The sequence below is a fragment of the Carcharodon carcharias genome, chromosome 2 (assembly GCF_017639515.1).
Source record: "Carcharodon carcharias isolate sCarCar2 chromosome 2, sCarCar2.pri, whole genome shotgun sequence".
NCBI classification, from domain to species: Eukaryota; Metazoa; Chordata; class Chondrichthyes; order Lamniformes; family Lamnidae; genus Carcharodon; species Carcharodon carcharias.
This window is the reverse complement of record NC_054468.1, coordinates 151,929,893-151,949,027: the sequence shown is the minus strand read 5'-3', so window position 1 is coordinate 151,949,027 and position 19,135 is coordinate 151,929,893. Positions and strand designations below refer to the sequence as shown.

At 43.6% G+C, this 19,135-nt stretch overlaps 1 protein-coding gene across 1 annotated transcript in view; it reads right to left on the bottom strand.

Moving 5' to 3' along the window:
- Window positions 1–19,135, bottom strand: part of tulp4a (TUB like protein 4a) — a 491,793-nt gene that overhangs the window by 44,192 nt on the left and 428,466 nt on the right. Inside the window, exon 12 of the mRNA XM_041217482.1 lies at window positions 8,537–8,680. Coding sequence (XP_041073416.1) covers window positions 8,537–8,680 — 144 coding nt within the window. The remainder of the gene's footprint in view (window positions 1–8,536; window positions 8,681–19,135) is intronic.

Here is a 19,135-nt window from a genome sequence, read left to right as displayed (position 1 = left end):
GGAAAGGGACGGTGTGTGTGTTAGTCTAGCACAAGAGGGATGGATCACACTGAGACTCATGCAGGGTGGTGATTGGCGGGGGTGGGTGGGGAAATGGTAGGAAGGGAGACAGTGTAGTGTTCAGTCATGAGGGTAATGGGGAACTCGTTGAAAGTCAAAGTCCTTGGTCTGAGGCCAGCATGTCAGAGTCAGAGAGTAGAGACAGTCCTGGGCTCTGCGGAGCTCACAGTTAAGAGTGAGACAGTAGAAACAACCCTGGGATGCAGCGGGCCATGCTACAGGGCAAGAGTTAAAAGCAAGGAGGGGCAAGAGTTAAAAGCTCAATTGGGACACAGCTTGGTGTGCAGGGCATTTTTACAGTCCCTGTCCTTTGGCTTGTCTGGCTCTGTACTGGTCTGCAGATGGGATGTTATGGTGGACATCAGCAGCCTATATTTAGGGAAAACCAAATAAAGGGGGGAGGTGTGGTATGTGTGAAGGTTTCTTGGGTGGGGAGGTGTCTCCTCTGTCAGTGACCATGCACAAAGCCTCCAGATGGTGAAGCCTGAGGTCTGCTTGGGGCATGGGCATGTCAACAGTGATGGGCTCAGGGGGGAGGGTAGGAATGTTGACTACAACAACAATGGGATCCAGTATTTCTAGGGAAGTCTGCAGAACAACAGGACAGAGCTGTACCTTCACATCGTGAGGCTCGAGGTAAATTTCTAGGATGTGGACAGAGAGAGAGGGAGTGTTGAAGCTGGTCCCAAAGTAACAGCGCATAGCCACCATTTTGCACTCTAGAACTAATGGCACAGTTTTAAATTAAAAGTAGAAGAAAATCTGCTTAGGTGGGTTCTGAGGAAGTCTGGGAAGAGCACACTGCTGGTGCCACCAGATTAAAATAGAGTCAGAGTTGAGAGAATGGAGGGAGACCTGCTTGTGAAGCTAGCTATTGGAACCCATGCATTTTGCCATGCTCTTACAGGGAAATATAGGAGTCACTGGCTTAATATCACAGTCGCTGCATTTCAACATTAACATAAAGGAAATGTGAAATTTGGGAATGCAGACAACCGCTAAGCAGGCACAGGTGCTACATGTATGGCATCCCATTAATGAAGACTTTCATGTAGTTTCCAGATTTGGCATTCACATGGTCCAAGGGGCATATAGTCACTAATCATGACCAACTTACTGCTAATTAGATAAAAGCAAAATACTGTGGAAATCTGAAATAAAAACAGAAAATGCTGGAAAAACTCAGCCGACCTGACAGCATCTATGAAGAGAGAAACAGAGTTAATGTTTCAAGTCCGTATGACCCTTCTTCTGAGATTTTCCAGCATTTTCTGTTTTTATTATTATTGTTGTTAATTATTATGCCAGATCTGAGGTTGGAGGACTGAACTAGGTCAGGTCACACATGTCATTCAAACCTTTTCCAACCTCTGTGGGATTCAAATGTTAAGTCTCAGGGATGGCATCTTGGTCACCTCGATATGTCTGTTAGCGCCTCAGATGAATCAGTGACAAGGCTAGTAGGGTGGAAGCAACCATAGACCATTACAGTTGCTTTTGGTTCAAGATTGTGAGCTTCACTATTTTCACCTGTTATTCTTTAATCTATTCAATCTAGCATTTCAGAGAGAAGGGCAAAACAGTTATGGATCCAGGGCTAAACGCTGACTTTTTGAGGGTTCTAATTGAATGGAGGAAGACAAGAAGGGACAGGCAATGCCGAGCACAGCTTCAGGAGGAAGCCCCACCTGAGGTCCAGGGTGCAAGGAAGCCACAGCAAGAGCATGAGACCCAGACCGCGGAGACAACCCGCTAGACCAAGGGTCCACCGAAGACTCCTATTTGTAGATGAGTGAGAGACAATGCCACGAATGTCTGCACTTGTCCTGAGTTCTGGTGGATCACATCTGCCATATTTTTCAGGAGGACCCAACGCCCTGTGGAGTTAGAAGCTATCCCTTGCCTGTGGCCTTGAATATCACCACCGCACTCAATTTCTTTGCCTGCAGATCATTCCAGGGATCCACAGGGGACCTGTGCGGCAACTCAGTCCGCCACACACAGATGCATCAAGGAGGATAAGATGCCCTCTACAGCAAGGAACTTCAATGTGTGAGGCTTACATTTGATGAAGATAGCCAGCCTGCGAGATTCAATGGGTTTGCAGCTATCTAAGGCTTCCCACGAGTGCAGGGTGCAATCGACTGCACCCAAGTGGCTTTAAAGCCTTCATGGCAGCACCCCCTAAATGCTTATCAACAGTAAAGGCTTTCATTCCATTAATGTTCAACTTATGTGCAATCATTGGAAGCACATAATGCACGTTTGTGCCAGGTAACCTAGGAGTTGCCATGACTCATACATCCTGAGTCACCCCGAGGTGCTTTGGATATTCAAAAGGCCTGTGCGTCTACAGGGACGGCTGAAACGCTGGCCCATGACACCTGTGTGTCAACCTCAGAGTGCTTCGGAGAACAGGTAAAATGCAGGTCACAGCTCTGCACAGTCCCTAACTGACCAGACCACTGGTGTTCTGAAGATGCACTTCCAATATGTGGACCGCTCAGGTGGGGCACTCCAAATAGGGTATCCCACATCATTGTGTGTTGTGCCCTTCACAACCTGGTGCCTCAAAGGGGTGCTCCCTTGCCAGCGGGGGAAATGGAGGAAGATGAGAGTTTCTTGGAAGTTAAGAGCAGGAGGTCCAGGAACCTGAAGAGGGTGAGCTTTCATAAGGTGATTCCATCATGGAAGCACGATGTGGAAGACGTGCCTGTGCCAATTTAAATGCTACCAGATTCCAGGAGGAGTAAAGTGAAGGCAATGGGCGACGGCCACATTTCTCCTGTCCCTTAATGCCATTCCATTGCATTGAAAGGGATGTCCAGTTAGTCACATCGACAGCAAGTTCAGCATTCAGACTTGCACCTTTCAGCTTCATGATCTCTAGGAAGGACAGCAGCATGCGCTTGCTCTAGGAAGTGAAAGTCAACATAGCAGCGAGAATGCTGCATTAACTTACTTGATGCAGTTGTTGCCACATTAATGAGGAACTGCAGCGGCCAGTGAGATGAGGACATAGTTGGGGATATCACCTTCCGTCCAGTTCTTGTCCTTTGGTACTACCACTCAAGAGTCGCTAATCCTTCATGGTCGCTGAGCTGCGCTCACACAATGGTGTGTCATGAGGAAAAAGTGTTACAAGCGCATTAAGCACACACTTCCGATAAAAGTTTTAACACAGCTCCATGAGATCACACAAGGGTGCAGAAACTATCTTCAGTGAGGTTGACATCACATGAATATGAATCTCACAAAGGGAGACTATGACTGAGCAGCAAAATGTCTAAACCTTGTAATAAGAGGATTCATATGTACATAAACACACTTGTTCAGTTCACCAAGCCATTTATACAAACATCAAATGCATTAACAAAAGTGCAATACTTTTAATGGTTGTACACCTGTGATCCAAAAGTGATTTCATTATTTTTTAATTTTCCTAACCCTACCACTATGCCTGGACAACATCTGCAGCAGAGGTGAGGGCAACCTGCTGACTGCTACGTCCTGATGTCTGTGATTACCTTGACAGGTGTCCTGTGGTGTCCCAAGGCCTGGAGGACCCTGGCCTGAAAAGGGTCTCCTGCTCAGGGGCAGAGGCACCCTCCTTGGCCTGAACAGCTGGAGTGGATGGGGTCACCGACAAAGGGGATTTTGAGTAGCTGTACACCCTTGGAGTGGCCTGAGTGGAGGCCCCGTGGGTGTCTGGCTGATGAACATCCTCCCTGTGGGTGCCTGAGGACTTTTCCCTGACTCCTTGAAGAGAAAGGGCATCTGGAGGAGGCTCAAGCTGCCTCGCATCGCGCCCCCCTTTGCCTAGACACTTTCACATCACCACCAGCGTGTGCGACCACAGATACCAGGGCCGATCACAAATCTGGCAAAACCTGCTGGACCAAGGTCCCCATAGTGGTTGCCATGGTGACCTCGATGCACTCGCATGTCGGAACAAAGACATCAGACAGAATGCTGACAGACTCCTCCATCCTTCGCCTCAGTCTGGTGAGTGACTACCACATCACATCACCACATCAAAGCCTGATGCTTTGCCATGTGTTGTTGCATCTCAAGCATTGTGTTGGTGGCTGCTTGCAGAGGCTCATCATCCGACTCAGACTCAGCAGATGGCTGGTCTCCAGCAGCCTTCCAAGAGCAGGAGACCTAGGCTGTCCCTGCCTCTGACTGCTGTGGTGATGTGTCAGTGGGGTGTTCTCTAATAGATGACCATGAGCCTAATCTAGAGCTATGAGCCACTGAGGTATGTGTCTCTGCGCTGGTGGAGGGTGCAAGTGAGTGCAGTGACAGTTCTTCCTTGGTGGCTTCCTCAGCTTCCTCATCCGAAGTGGTGTGGGCAGTGGCCCTCCTTGTGTGCCTAGGTCTGCTGGTGCCTATGAGAGAGAAGAGAGTTTTAGTTCTTGAGCAGGCAGATTACAAAATTCTACGTCACTCACTGTGAATGTCAGGTTCTGATGAACTCATGGAGGTGTCATTGATACTAGGTTCCTGGGACAAGCTGATCTCCCCTTCCCCACAGGAGTGATCCCTGTCCTCCCCAGCCAGCTCGGCGGCATCCTCCTTGAACTGGATGAAGGTTACGATGTTGGCTTTTGATCTGTTTTCGACCAGCTTGGACAAAAGAATGTGATGAGAAGAGATGGAGCAAAGATTAGGAACATGCACGCCCCCTGTGTATGGTAAGCCCTCCCCAGAAAGGGCTGAGGATGCTGTGTGAGCAGTACGACAGATGAGATGGTGGTGATGTGAAAGTTCCCATGAGACAGTGGTGATATGTGACCCGCTAATGGTTGGTTGAGATCCCCAAAGAGAGTAGCCTTTGAGTACATGATGCCATGATAAGAGTTCGATATTGGAGGGAGTTGAAGGATGACTCACCCTTGCAGAGCGGATAAGATAATTGATCCTCCTCTTGCACTGATGGCATTGCAGGTATGGTGGCCAGCCACACTGACCTCCTCTGCTATGGCCTCCCGGGCCAGAGAGGTGAGGTTGCTATGTTTCTTGGAGCTGTCCCTGGGATAAAGCACATCCCTATGCTGTCATACTCCTCTGATCAAGGCCTTGAGGGCATCAGTGGGATGTAGCCTTCTTCTGGTTGCCGGACATTTCTAAAGGTCTCCTGGAGATAGCTGGAGAGAGTGAAATGTTTATCGGGCGGTTGCCTGATGTGCTTGACTGCTCTTGCAATGGCCACCCAGGTTGGCAAGGTGAGGTCGGTGGGTTTCCTTGAGCCATCCCTGGGGTAGAGGACATTCCACACCATTGATGAGGGCCTCCGGGAAGTCATTGCTAAACCGCAGGGCAGCTTTCTTCTTTGCCGCAGCCATTTCCAAATTTCGTCTTCACAAAGCTGAGATGCAGACAGAGGGTGGCGTTTAAATATAGTGCCCGGACCTTCGACCCCATTAGATGACGGCGGGGTAGGCGAATCAGTTCCTGACTGGCCTCGTGACTCGGAGGGAAACTTGCCTATGCATAATTAACGAACTTCCATGTGCGCAATCAGGTGCGAATTTCCACCACGCGCCTAGCGAGAAACCAGCAGAACTCACCCACCTAGGGAATATGTGGAACCCACTTAGTCTTAAAAATGGAAAATTCTATCCATATTTCTCTAATTAATCTCCTAGACGAAGATCCTTTTTCACTTTTGTGCTGATCTCGTCCTTTGCTAGCAGAGGTACCTCACCTCCTTTTCTTTTCCTCCTGTCCTACTGAAATGTCAAATACACTAAACTACAGATCCCAGCCTCCATCAACTTGCAATCACATCTCTGCAATAGCTATCATATCATACTCATTTATTTCTATTTGTGCTTTCAATTTATCCATCTTGTTACAAAAACTGGACTAGCCATATAAATACTGTGGCTACAAGAGCTGGTCAGAGGCTAGGAATCCTGCGACGAGTAACTCACCTCCTGACTCCCTAAATCCGTACGCCATCTACAAGGCACAAGTCAGGAGTGTGCTGGAATACTCCCCACTTGCCTAGATGAGTGCAGCTCCAACAACAGCTTGACACCATCCAGGAAAAAGCAGCCTGTTTGATTGGCACCACATCCACAAACATTCACTCCCTCCACCAGTGACGCACAGTAGCAACAGTGTGTACCATGTACAAGATGCACTGAAGGGATTAGACAGCACCTTCCAAACCCACGACCACTACCATCTGTAAGGGCAAGGGCAGCAGGTGGATGGGAACACCACCACCGGGAAGTTCCCCTCCAAGTCACTCACCCTCCTGACTTGGAAATATATCGCTGTTCCTTCACTGTCACTGGATCAAAATCCTGGAACTTCCTTCCTAACGGCATTGTGGGTATACCTACACCACATGGACTGCAGTGGTTCAAGAAGGCAGCTCACCACCATCTTCTCAAGGGCAACTAGGGATGGGCAATAAACACTGGCCCAGTCAGCAAAGCCCACATTCCGTGAATGAATAAAAAAAACTGATCCCACAACCAAGATCAGATCAACGCTCTGCAATCCTGTCGCATCCAACCATGAATGGTGGTGGACAAGTAAACAACTAACAGGAGGAGGAGGCTCCACAAATATCCCCATTCTCAATGATGGGGGAGCCCAGCACATCAGTGCAAAAGACAAGGCTGAAGCATTTGCTACCATCTTCAGCCAGAAGTGCCAAGTGCATGATCCATCTTGGCCTCCTCCTGAGGTCCTCAGCATCACAGATACCAGTCCTCAGCCAATTTAATTCACTCAACGTGATATCAAGAAACAGTTGAAGGTGCCGGATACAGAAAATACAACATTCCAGCAATTGTACTCAAAACTTGTGCTCCAGAACTAGTTGCGCCCCTACCCAAGCTGCTTCATTACAGCCAAAACACTGGCATTTATCCGGCAATGTGGAAAACTGCCCAGGTACATCCTATCCATGAAAAGCAGGACAAATCCAACCAGGCCCCATCAGTCTACTCTTGATCATAGTAAAGTGATGGATAGTGTCGATGACAATTCTATCAAACGACACTTACTCAGCAATAACCTGCTCACTGAAGCTCATTTTGGGTTCTGCCAGGGCTACTCAGCTCCTGACCTCATTACAGCCTTGGTCCAAACATGGACAAAAGAGCTGAACTCAAGAGGTGAGGTGAGAATGGCTGCCCCTGATATCAATGCAGCATTTCACTGAATATGGCATCAAGGAGCCCTGGCTCCACTGGTTGGAGTCATACCTAGCACAGAGAAAGATGTTTGTGTTTGATAAGGTCAATCACCTCAGTCAGAGAACAACACTGCAAGGGTTCCTCGGGGTAGTGTCCTAGGCCTAACCATTTTCAACTGCTTCATCAATGACTTTCCCGCCATCATAAGGTCAGAAGTTGGGATGTTAGCTGAATACACAATGTTCAGCGCCATTCACGACTCCTCTGATACTGAAGCAGTCCATGCCCATATGCAGCAAGACCTGGAAACATTCAGGCTTGGGCTCATAAGTGGCAAGTAACACTTCCCCACACAAGTGCAAGGCAATGATCATTTCCAACAAGTTGAATCCAATCATTTCCCTTTCACCATTGCTTAATCCCCCACTATCAAAATCCTGGAGGTTACCATTGACCAGAAACTGAACTGACCAGCCATATAAATACTGTGCCTACAAGGCCAGGTCAGAGGCTGGGAATTCTGCTGCAAGTAACTCACCTCCTGACTCCCCAAAGCCTCTCCACCATCTATAAAGCTACAAATCAGGATTGCAGTGTATATAATCTACAAGTTGCACTGCAGCAACTCATCAAGGCTCCTTCAATAGCGCCTTCCAAACCTGCAACTCCTACCACTTATAAGGAGAAGGGCAGCAGGTGCATGGGAACATGATCACCTGCAAGTTGCTCTCCAGGCCATACACCATCCTGACTTGAAACTATATTGCCATTCCTTCACTGTTGCTGAGTCAAAATCATGGAACTCCTTTCCCACAAAACTGTGGGTGTACCTACGCTACATGGGCTGCAGCAGTTCAAGAAGGCGGCTCACCACCACTTTCTCAAGGGCAATTAGGGATGGGCAATAAATGCTGGCCTGGCCAGAGACATCCATATCCTGTGAAAGAATAAAAAAAAAATCATCCCAAAACCTAGTTGCATTTTGCTAAATTCTGACCCATTGCCATAATAAAGCTGGATGCTGCTAAAACAAAATATTGCCCTTGACTTGGAGAAAGTTTCAAGATGTGTCTATGTGTCAAGTGCTATTGGAATTATTTCTAGAAATTCTGCAAGAGTAATGAAAAAAAATTATCTAAGTCAGTATTCTGTATGGCGGGCAGAAGGACGTGTACAATTTCTTGTACTCTGTTCAACATTTAAGAAGCTCAACTCGAGATCACCAGTAGACATTTTGATCTGTGCAATCAAGGGATAAAATGGGTTGAGTTTCATCTTAGTTTAAGCATATTTATATGAATATAGATAAGGCTTACCTGCAAGATCGTCTTCATCTTCACTGAAAACACTGGGATTGAATATAGACATATTTATGTAGTCCATTGTTAACTTGCGTACTTCTGGTAGGTAAATAGTCATTTGTCTGGGCTGAAGATGGAGCAAGCTGGTTTTGTAGATTACTAAGAATGACAAGATGATTTTTGTTAATTACATGCACTTCTAAATACACTAAAACATAGAATAAATTACATTAAAGCTGAAAACAAATAGGAAAATATTCACCCCTTACCCGAAGCTACCAAAATCAATTCACCTCACTTGCTGCTTTGGTGACTTTTATGTTGGTGACTTTTATGTTGGTGAGTTTGCCTACCCAACAATAGAAATTCCACTTCAAAAGTGCTTGAGGGTATCTTAAGCATGAGAAAGGTGCCATATAAATAGAAATGCATCTCTCTTGTCTTTCCTGCTTTTAAATGGTTGCAAAAAAAAGGTAACAAACACGTGCCCATGAAGTAGAACCTTAATGTATACTTGAGCTATCTGTCAGGTCGTTAGGGTTAATTGCAGTAATTAGCTTCATTTTTTTCATTCATAAGGTAGATTAGCTCAGATAAAAGCAAAAAACTGCGGATGCTGGAAATCTAAAACAAAAATAAAAATACCTGGAAAAACTCAGCAGGTCTAGCAGCATCTGCGGAGAGGAACACAGTTAATGTTTCGAGTCCGTATGACTCTTCAACAGAACTAAGTAAAAACAGAAAAGAGGTGAAATATAAACTGGTTTAAGGGGGGAGGGTAGAGCTGGATAGAGGGCCAGTGATAGGTGGAGATAGCCAAAAGATGTCATGGACAAAAGGACAAAGAGGTGTTGAAGGTGGTGATAAGAAATGTGCTAATTAAGGGTAGAAAGCAGGACAAGCAAGGTACAGATTAGCTCAGTATTTTTTGTGGCAAATTGGCCCTGTTATGTCAAAATGCTCGGAGTAATGTATGGCGCAGAAGGAAGCCATTTGGCCATTATATCAACTGTACATGAAGCAGCTCTGTGAATCCCACCCGTGCCCCCCACCCCCTTAAGCCAGCATATATGTCACCTCTTTTCTATTTTTACTTAGTTCTGTTGAAGAGTCATACGGACTTGAAACGTTAACTGTGTTCCTCTCCGCAGATGCTGCCAGACCTGCTGAGTTTTTCCAGGTATTTTTATTTTAGCTGTGAATCCCACTCCTTTGCTCAATCCCTGTGGCTCTGCAAGTTTATTTCCTTCAAGAGTCCATACAATTTCCTTTTCAAGTCATTGATTGTTTCCACTTCCACCACCTTCGTGGGCAGCAAGTTAAAGCAACTGTTGCTGGGGGCATTGATCTATTGTGAAATTGGTCATGGGAGTTAAGAAGAATGAATGAGAGATGATTTTATAAGATCTTGAGGGGATTTGATAAGATGGATACCAGGAGGATGTTTCCTCTTGAGGGGGAGACAAGAATTAGGGGACATAGCTTAAGAACTCTCCATTTTAAGATTGAAATGAGGAGCATTTGTTTCTCTCAGAGGGTTGTTAGTCTGTGGAATTCTCTTCCCCAGAAAGCAGTGGAGGCTGGGTTATTAAATTTATTCAAGGCTGAGTGAGATAGATTTTTGATGGATGAGGGAGTAGGGGGTTATGAGGGTGGGGTGGGGGGGTGCAGGCTGCAAAGTAGAGTTGAGACCACAACCAGATCAGCCATGGAGCAGGCTTGAAGGGCCAAATGGCCTATTCCTGCTCCTAATTCTTATTTGCTGATGGCTAAGTGGTGGCAGATGTGGTTCAAACCAACTATAACCTTTAATTGCATTAAGTTACACAAGAAATGCAAAGCTGATTTGACAGCTGATACTTGCTTGCTCTCACTTCCTAGTTAAAATAGCACATTCTTCCTTGTCACCATGTAATAGCTGCAAGGATTGTTCACCTCGATTTAACGTATTAATTTTCTAGTGTATTTTTAATATTAAGAGATTTTGTAACACTCAATCATTGCTTGACTTATTTTTTCCTTAACCTGGATGTCATTAAATATATTCACGTGGAGCATTAATACATTGTTGCCTCAGTCCTACCATTAGTTGCCAAATAGACATTCATGTCTGATATAGATCTTTAAGGTTTTAAATTCAGAATTGTTAAAATAATTGACTTAAGCCAAAGGTCAATTCACAATTTTAACAGAATATAGCAAAAAACTAGGAAAGGCCTACCAGGTTTCCCATGAAAGGCCAATAGGTTTTCCATAGATTTAGGAGAAAGAATAATCTATAGGTGGTACTGAAGTAAACAGGGAATGAACTGGATCTTAATTGCCATTGAGGAACAAAAAGAAACACAGATTCGTACAATGACCAACATGCCAATTTGGTTATTCTCAAGTGGGTGATGCAGAGTGGCAGCAAAAAAATAATCTGCACATTTTGCTCATTCTTATGTATGAATATGCTTTGCATTGAAAGCAAATCTTTTGTATAATCGAAGACAGCAGCTCATCACTGAGTACAGTTAGTCACAGAGTATGAACTTGGGAATTTGGTGAGGAAGGGAGTACTGAGGAAAGCAAGGGAGGAGATTGTTGGGGTCTTGACAGAAATCTTTGTATCCTCACTGGCTACGGATGAGGTCCCAGAGGACTGGAGAATGGCCAATGTTGTTCCATTGTTTAAGAACGGTAGCAGGGATAATCCAGGAAATTACAGGCCGGTGAGCCTTACATCAGTGGCAGGGAAATTATTGCAGAAGATTCTTCGTGACAGGATTTACTACCATTTGGAAGTAAATGGGCGTATTAGTGAGAGGCAGCATGGTTTTGTGAAGGGGAGGTCGTGTCTCACTAACTTGATCGAGGTTTTCGAGGAAGTGACAAAGATGATCGACGATGGGAGGGCAGTGGATGTTATATACATGGATTTCAGTAAGGCCTTTGACAAGGTCCCTCATGGCAGACTGGTATAGAAGGTAAAGTCGCACGGGATCAGAGGTGAGCTGGCAAGACGGATACAGATTGGTCATAGAAGACAGAGGGTAGAAGTGGAAGGGTGCTTTTCTGAATGGAGAGCTGTGACTAGTGGTGTTCCACAGGGATTGGTGCTGGGACCTTTGCTGTTTGTAGCATACGTAAATGATTCGGAGGTAAATGTAACTGGACTAATTAGTAAGTTTGCAGACGACACTAAGGTTGGAGGAGTTTCAGATAGTGAAGAGGATTGTCAAAGGATACAATGGGATATGGATCGGTTGGAGACTTGGGCGGAGAAATGGCAGATGGAGTTTAATCCAGACAAATGCGAGGTAATGCATTTTGGAAGGTCTAATACAGGTAGGAATTATACAGTAAATGGCAGAACCCTTAAGTGCATCAACGGGCAGAGGGACCTGGGTGTACAGGTCCACAGGACCCTGATAAGGTGGATAACGTTGTCAGGAAGGCATATGGCAAGCTTGCCTTTATCGGTAGGGATACTGAGTATAAAAGCTGGGAAGTCAGGCTGCAGCTCTATAGAACCTTGGTTAGGCCACACTTGGAATATTGCATGCAATTCTGGTCGCCACATTACCAGAAGGAGGTGTTGGAGAGGATGGAGAGGAGGTTTACCAGGATGTTGCCTGGTCTGGAGGTTATTAGCTATGAGGAGAGGTTGGAGAAACTCGGATTGTTCTCACTAGAGTGACACAGATTGAGGGGCGACTTGATAGAAGTTTACAGAATTATGTGTGGCATGGACAGAGTAGATAGTCAGAAGCTTTTTCCCAGGGTGGAAGAGTCAATTACTAGGGGACATAGATTTAAGGTGAGAGGAGAAAACTTTAGAGGAGATGTGCGGGGCAAGTTTTTTATGCAAAGGGTAGTGAGTGTCTGGAATTTGCTGCCAGAGGAGGTGGTAGAAGCAGGTACGGTAGTGGTGTTTAAGAGGCAGCTAGACAAATACATGAGTAAGATGGGAATAGAGGGATACGGACCCCGGAAATGCAAAATGTTTTAGTTTGACAGGCAAAATGATTGGCGCAGGCTTGGAGGGTCGAAGGGCCTGTTCCTGTGCTGTACTTTTCTTTGTTCTTTGTTCTCTTTGGAACAGTGCATTGAGGGAGTGGGTAACAGTTAAGTGATTGGTTGGTAAGTATTTTACTCATTTATCTTCCAAAACTTGGTTATTTGTGATTGCAAGGTTTTATTTATATTAGTAAGGTTTACTAGGAGTAGCAAACCTCATTTGGGAGTAGTACGGTTCATTGATTATAAATTAAGAAAACAATAATAGATTAATTAAAACATAATAAAGATGGCAGCCAGATAATCTGCTGTGACTGCAAAATGTAGGGATTCCTGGACACCAGTGTGATGCAGGCCAAACATGTCTATAGTAATTGTCAGCGACTTAGTGAGCTTTGGCTTGGAGTCATTTAGCTAGAGGCTGAGCTGTAGACACTGCAATGCATCAGGGAAGGGGAAATTTACCTGGACACTTTGTTCCAGGAGGTGGTCACACCCCTTTGGTTAAGGTCTTCTGATCTGCTCAGTGGTCAGGGGCAGGAGGGTGTGACTGTGAGTGAGGCAGGTGAGGTGATCAAGAAGTTAGAAGTGAAGGAGCCTCAGCCATTGTAATTGTCCAATAGGTTTGAGGTTCTTACAACTTGGGGGGACGAAAACAGGGGCTACAGGGTAGATGGACAAGCTGACCATAGCACCATGGTAAATAGGAATGTACAGTAGGGACAGTATAGTCAGGGAGATTGCACAGTCCTCTGCAGTCGAGAGTGTGAGTCCATACAATTGTGTTACTTGCCCGGTGCCAGGATTCAGGACACCTGCTCGGGACTGGACAGAAACCTGCAGTGGGAGAGGATCCAGTTGTTGTGGCACTGGTACCAATGACATAGACAGGAATAGGAAAGAGATTCCTGCTTAGGGATTATGAGCAGTCAGGGGCTAAATTAAAAAAGCAGAACCTCAAAGCTAATAATCTCTGGATTATTAAAGGAGCCACAAGCAAATTAGCATAGGTTAATTAAGATTAGAGAGATGAATGCATGGTTCAAAATCTAGTGTGGGAGAAATGGGTTTCAATTCACGGAGCACTGGCACCGGTACTGGCAAAAACGGGAGCTATACTGTGAGGATGAACCGTGCTGGGATCAGTGTTCTGGCAAGTCATCTAACTAGGGCAGAAGAGAGGGCTTTAAACTAACCAGTGAGGAGAAAGAATCATGTGAGAGGAGATATAGTCAATCAAAGGGTAACAACGAGGTACTAAGGCAGGGTAGCGATTTGGGTAAAGATAACTAGAGGGTGGCAGGAAGTAAAGGCTTTGCATCTGAATGCTTGTACCATGCAAAACAAAATGGATTGTTGGCACAGATAGAAATAAATAATGTATGATCTGATAGCCAACACAGAGATATGTTTGTAGAGTGACCAAGGCTAAGACCTGAATATTGGTGGTTATTTGACATTTTGTAAAGAGAGGAAGGTAGAAAAAGGTGATGGTATAGGTCTGTTAGTTAAGCATATCATTAATATAGTAGCGGGAAATGACCTTAGCTTGAAAGAGCAAGGTGTAGAATCAGTTTGTGAGAGATAAGAAATAGAAAAGGTCACTTGTGGGAGTAACTTATAGGCCCCCCTAACAATACTTATATTCTAGGACAGGCTATACAGGAAGAAACAAACGGGGCATGTAAGAAAGGTGCCGCAATAATCATGGGTGACTTTAATCTACGTGTAGATTGAATGAATCAGATTGGCAAAGGTAGCCTGGAAAATGAGTTCATAGAGTGTATGTGAGATATTTTCTTAGAGCAATAGATTCTGGAGCTAACCAGGGAGCAGGCTATTTTAGAGCTGGTAATGTGCTATGAGTTAGGATTAATCAACAACCCCATAGTTAAAGAGCCTATCGATTACAGCGATCATAGCATGATAGAATTACATGTTCAGTTTGAAGGCATGAAATATAGGTCTAAGACTAATGTTTTAAACCCGAATAAAGGTAACAATAAGAATATGAAAGCTGAACTAGCTAAAGAGAACCAGGAAACTAGATTGAAAGGTAGGACAGTAGGAATGTAGAGGCAGACTTTTAAGGGGATATATAATACCTATCAGCAAAGATTTATCCGGGTAAGAAAGGAAGACTCTTTGTGAAGAATGCATTATCCATGGCTGAATAAAGAAATTAAGGATTGTATCAAATTGAAAGAAAAAGTGTACAAATCAAAGGTTAGTGGTAGGTCAGAAGATTGGTCAGATTTTAAGAACCAGCAAAGAATGACTAAAAAGAAATAAAGAGGGAGGAAGTTGAGTATGAGAAAAAGCTAGTTAGCAATATAAAAACATACTAAGAGTTTCTACAAGTATTTAAACAGGAAAAGAATAAATAAAGCTAGCGTTGGTCCCCTAGAGAGTGAGTGTGGGAAATTGATAATGGAAAACAAGAAAACCGAACAGGTATTTTGTGCCTGCCTTCACTGTGGAAGACTTCGAAAACTTCTCAAAGATACTAGAAAATCAAAAGTAAAACAGGAGGGAGGAACGTAAAACAATCACCAACACTAAGAAAAAGGTGCTGGGGAAACTATTAGATTTAAAGATGGCCTGCATCTTTGTTAAAAGAAGTGGTTGCAGAGATAGTAAATTCATTGGTTATAATCTTCCAAAATTCCTTAGATTCTGGAAGGGTCCCAGTGGATTGGAAAATAGCTAATGTAACATTCTTATTCAAGAAATGAAGGAGACAGAAAACAGGAAACGACAGACCAATTAGCCTAACATCTATCATAGGAAAATTGTTAGAATCCATTATTAAGAAGGTTATAGCAGGATACTTAGAAAATCATAATGTAATCAGGCAAGCCAATATGGCTTTCTGAAAGGGAAATAAGGATATAATTTAAAAAAGGAAATAATTTATTAGAGTTTTTTGAAGAAGTAACAAGTAAGGTAGATAAAGAGGAACCTGTGGATATGGTGTTCTTGGATTTTCAAAAGACATTTGATAAGGTGCCACATTAAAGATAAGAGAACATGGTGCAGGGGGTAACATATTAGCATGGTTAAAAGATTGGTTAGCTAACAGGCAGCAGAGAGTAGGAATAAATGGATCTTTTTCAGGTTGACAAACTAACTAGTCTCCACAGGGATCAATGCTGGGCCTCAACTACTAACAAGATTAATGATTTGGATGAAAGAGCCAAATGTATGGTAGATAAATTTGCTGATGACACAAAAATACCTAGGAAAGTAAGTTGTCAAGAGGAGGTAGAGAGTCTGCAAAGAGATATAATTAAGTGAGTGGGCAAAAATTTGGCAGATGGAGTATAATGTGGGACAATGTGAACTTTGGTAAGAAGAATGGAAAAGCAGTATGCTACTTAAATGGAGAAAGGTTGCAGAACTTGGTGCTGAAAAGGGATCTGGGTGTCCTGGTACATGAACCAGAAAAAGTTACTATACAGGTACAGCAAATGATTAGGAAGACAAATGGAATGTTGGTGTTTATTGCAGGGGGAATAGAATATAAAAGTAGGAAAGATTTACTACAGCAATACAGGGCATGGTGAGACCATATCTGGAATGCTGTGGACAGTTTTGGTTTCCTTATTTGAAAAAATATATAATTGTGTAAAAAACAGAACAGAGAATGTTCACTCAACTCATTCCTGGGAGTAGGAAATATCCCATTTGGAAGGTTGAACAGGTTGGGCCTATGCCATTAGAGTTTAGAAGAATGAGAAGTGATCTTATTGAAACATATAAGATCATGAGGGGACTTGACAGGGTAGATACAGGGAGGATGTTTCCACTTGTCGGGAAGCTTAGAACTAGGGGACGCAGTTTAAGATACCTTTTTAAGACTGAGATGATGAGGATTTTTTTCTCTCAGAGGGTCATTAGTATCTGGAATTCTCTCCCCCAGAGAGTAGTGGAGGCTGGGTCATTGAATTTATTCAAGGCTGAGTTGATGGACAAGGGAGTCAAGGGTTATCAGGGGCAGATAGAAAAGTGGAGTTGAGGCCATAACCAGATCAGTCATGGTCTTATTGAATGGCAGAGCATGACCTACTCCTGCTCCTATGTTCCTATATCCTTCCTTGATCCTCTACTATTAAAAGAGGAGCTTCATAAACCAGAAATTGAGAGCATATTCTTAATAACACCTCCCTCTACATTATTATTTTACCTTAACCTATCTCCATATTTCATGGAAAACTAAACAGGTCGAGGATGATGAGGAGCAAGGCCATAAAGGGATTTAAACATGAGGATGAAAATTTTAAGTTTGAGCCTTTGAGAGATGAAGACCCAATCTAGGTAGCTGAGGATAGGGCTGATGGACAAGCAGGATTTGATGTAGGACTGGATACAGGCAGCACAGTTGTGGATGAGCTGAAGTTTACAGAGGGTGGCAGATAGTAGGCCAGCCAGGGAGGCATTGAAAGCCTGCAAGAGGCAATGGTATAGTTGAGAATTTCAGCAGCAGACGCACTGAGATAGGGCTGAAGGAGTGCAGAACCTGAAAGAACTGAGATAAATATCAAGGATAAGTAATGAGGTAAGGATCTACGATAAAGAGCCTGAATAACTGAACTATTTTAAAAAAGCATGAGATTTCCAGTAGCATCCATTCAGTTGGAGTAAACATCTCAGATTTGGTGATGTCACAGGATGGCAGGTTGGTAATTGTTTGGTGAACAGTAAATTCTTTTGTTCTCTAAACTAGGGGAGTCGTGGAAACTAGAAACTTACAACGAATGCTTTATTAATCATTTAAATCAGCTAAATTAATTAGTTTAAAAATACTAAAAATAAACCATGTGAAAACTTTAATTAATTAAATGCATAAAACAAAGTTAGAAGATAAAAAATAGAACCAGATGAGTTTTTACAACAATCGACAATAGTTTTCATGGTCGTCATTAGACTTTTGATTCCAGATTTAATATTGAATTCAAATTCCACTATCTGCCATGGTGGGATTGGAACCCAGGTCCCCAGAGCATTATGCTGGGTCTCTGGAATACCAGTCCAGCGACAATACTACTGTGCCACCACCTCAAACTTGACCAAAGAAGGCCATTCACATATAGGGAGAGAAAATAAATATGGCAATGGTAGGGGTACAATAGTCAGGGGGGTTGATACTGTTCTCTGCAGCCACCATCCTGAGTTCCAAAGGCTTTGCTACCTGCCAGGATTAAAGACATCTCCTTGCAGCTGGAGGGGGAAGATCCAGTTGTCCATTGTCCACTAAGGAACCAAACCAGAAGTAGAATTGAGGTTTGAGGTTCAGGCTATTTTAGACAACATTGTGTAATGAGACAGGACTAATTAATAATCTTATAGTAAAGGATCCTCTGGGGAAGAGTGATCACAGTACGATGGAATCTCATGTTGAATCTGAGAGTATCATGCTTAAGTCTAAAATTAGCGTCTTTAACTCCAACAAAGCTAATTCAAGCGGTATCAGAATGAAAAAAAAAACAGAATTACCTGGAAAAACTCAGCAGGTCTGGCAGCATCGGCGGAGAAGAAAAGAGTTGACGTTTCGAGTCCTCATGACCCTTCGGCAGAACTTGAGTTCGAGTCCCAAGCTCAAATTCTGTCGAAGGGTCATGAGGACTCGAAACGTCAACTCTTTTCTTCTCCGCCGATGCTGCCAGACCTGCTGAGTTTTTCCAGGTAATTCTGTTTTTGTTTTGGATTTCCAGCATCCGCAGATTTTTTGTTTTTATCTCTGTTGGTATCAGAATGAGTTGGTTAAGGCAGATTGGTTTATTAGAAAACATGACATTTAAGGAATTAATCACAATTCTCAACAAATAAATTCCCTACTGGAATAAAAACACAACTGGTAAAGTGGAACCCAAGCTGAAGTTCACTAGAGAAGTATTAGATTCAAAGAAGAGGCTGACAATGGTGCCAAAAGGGTAGTCTGCTAGAGGTTTAGGAGAGTTTTAAAAGCCAGCAAAGGATGACGAAAAGATTGAAAGAGAAAATAGAATGAGTAAACTAGCAAGAAATATAAAAACAGATTGAACATGCAAAAAGGAAGAAATTGGCGAAAGTAAACTAAAATAATAAAAACAAAAAATGCTGGAGAAACTCAGCAGGTCTGGCAGCATCTGCAGAGACAGAAACAGAGTTAATGTTTTCAGTCCTTATTACTCTTCTTCAGAGCATTTTCTAAGAGGGAAACACTGGCGAAATTATAATAGAGAATTAGGAAATGGCAAAGGCATCAAGCAAATATTTTGGCTGTGAGTGGCGAGGTGACATATCATGTGGGAAACTCAGAAGTATGTTTAACGAGTCTGTCTGCAGTTTGTTAATGTAATCACATCAGTACCATTTTACTTCCAGATTTTCCGTCCAATCAGCAATATTGGGTGTGATGAGAACCTGTGTGACAGGATCTTAACTCCAGTATTTAAAGGACCAATGCAAAGATGCAAGTTGCAGGAGCTTGGAGTGGAAAGCAAGAGAAAGAACTATCATTATAGAATCAAGACGCTTAAAAGATTGCACCCTGCTTTAATGGACCTCCCTTGATTTACTGTTGGGCATGGTCATAGAGTCATTGAGATCTGCAGAACAGAAAAAGGCCCT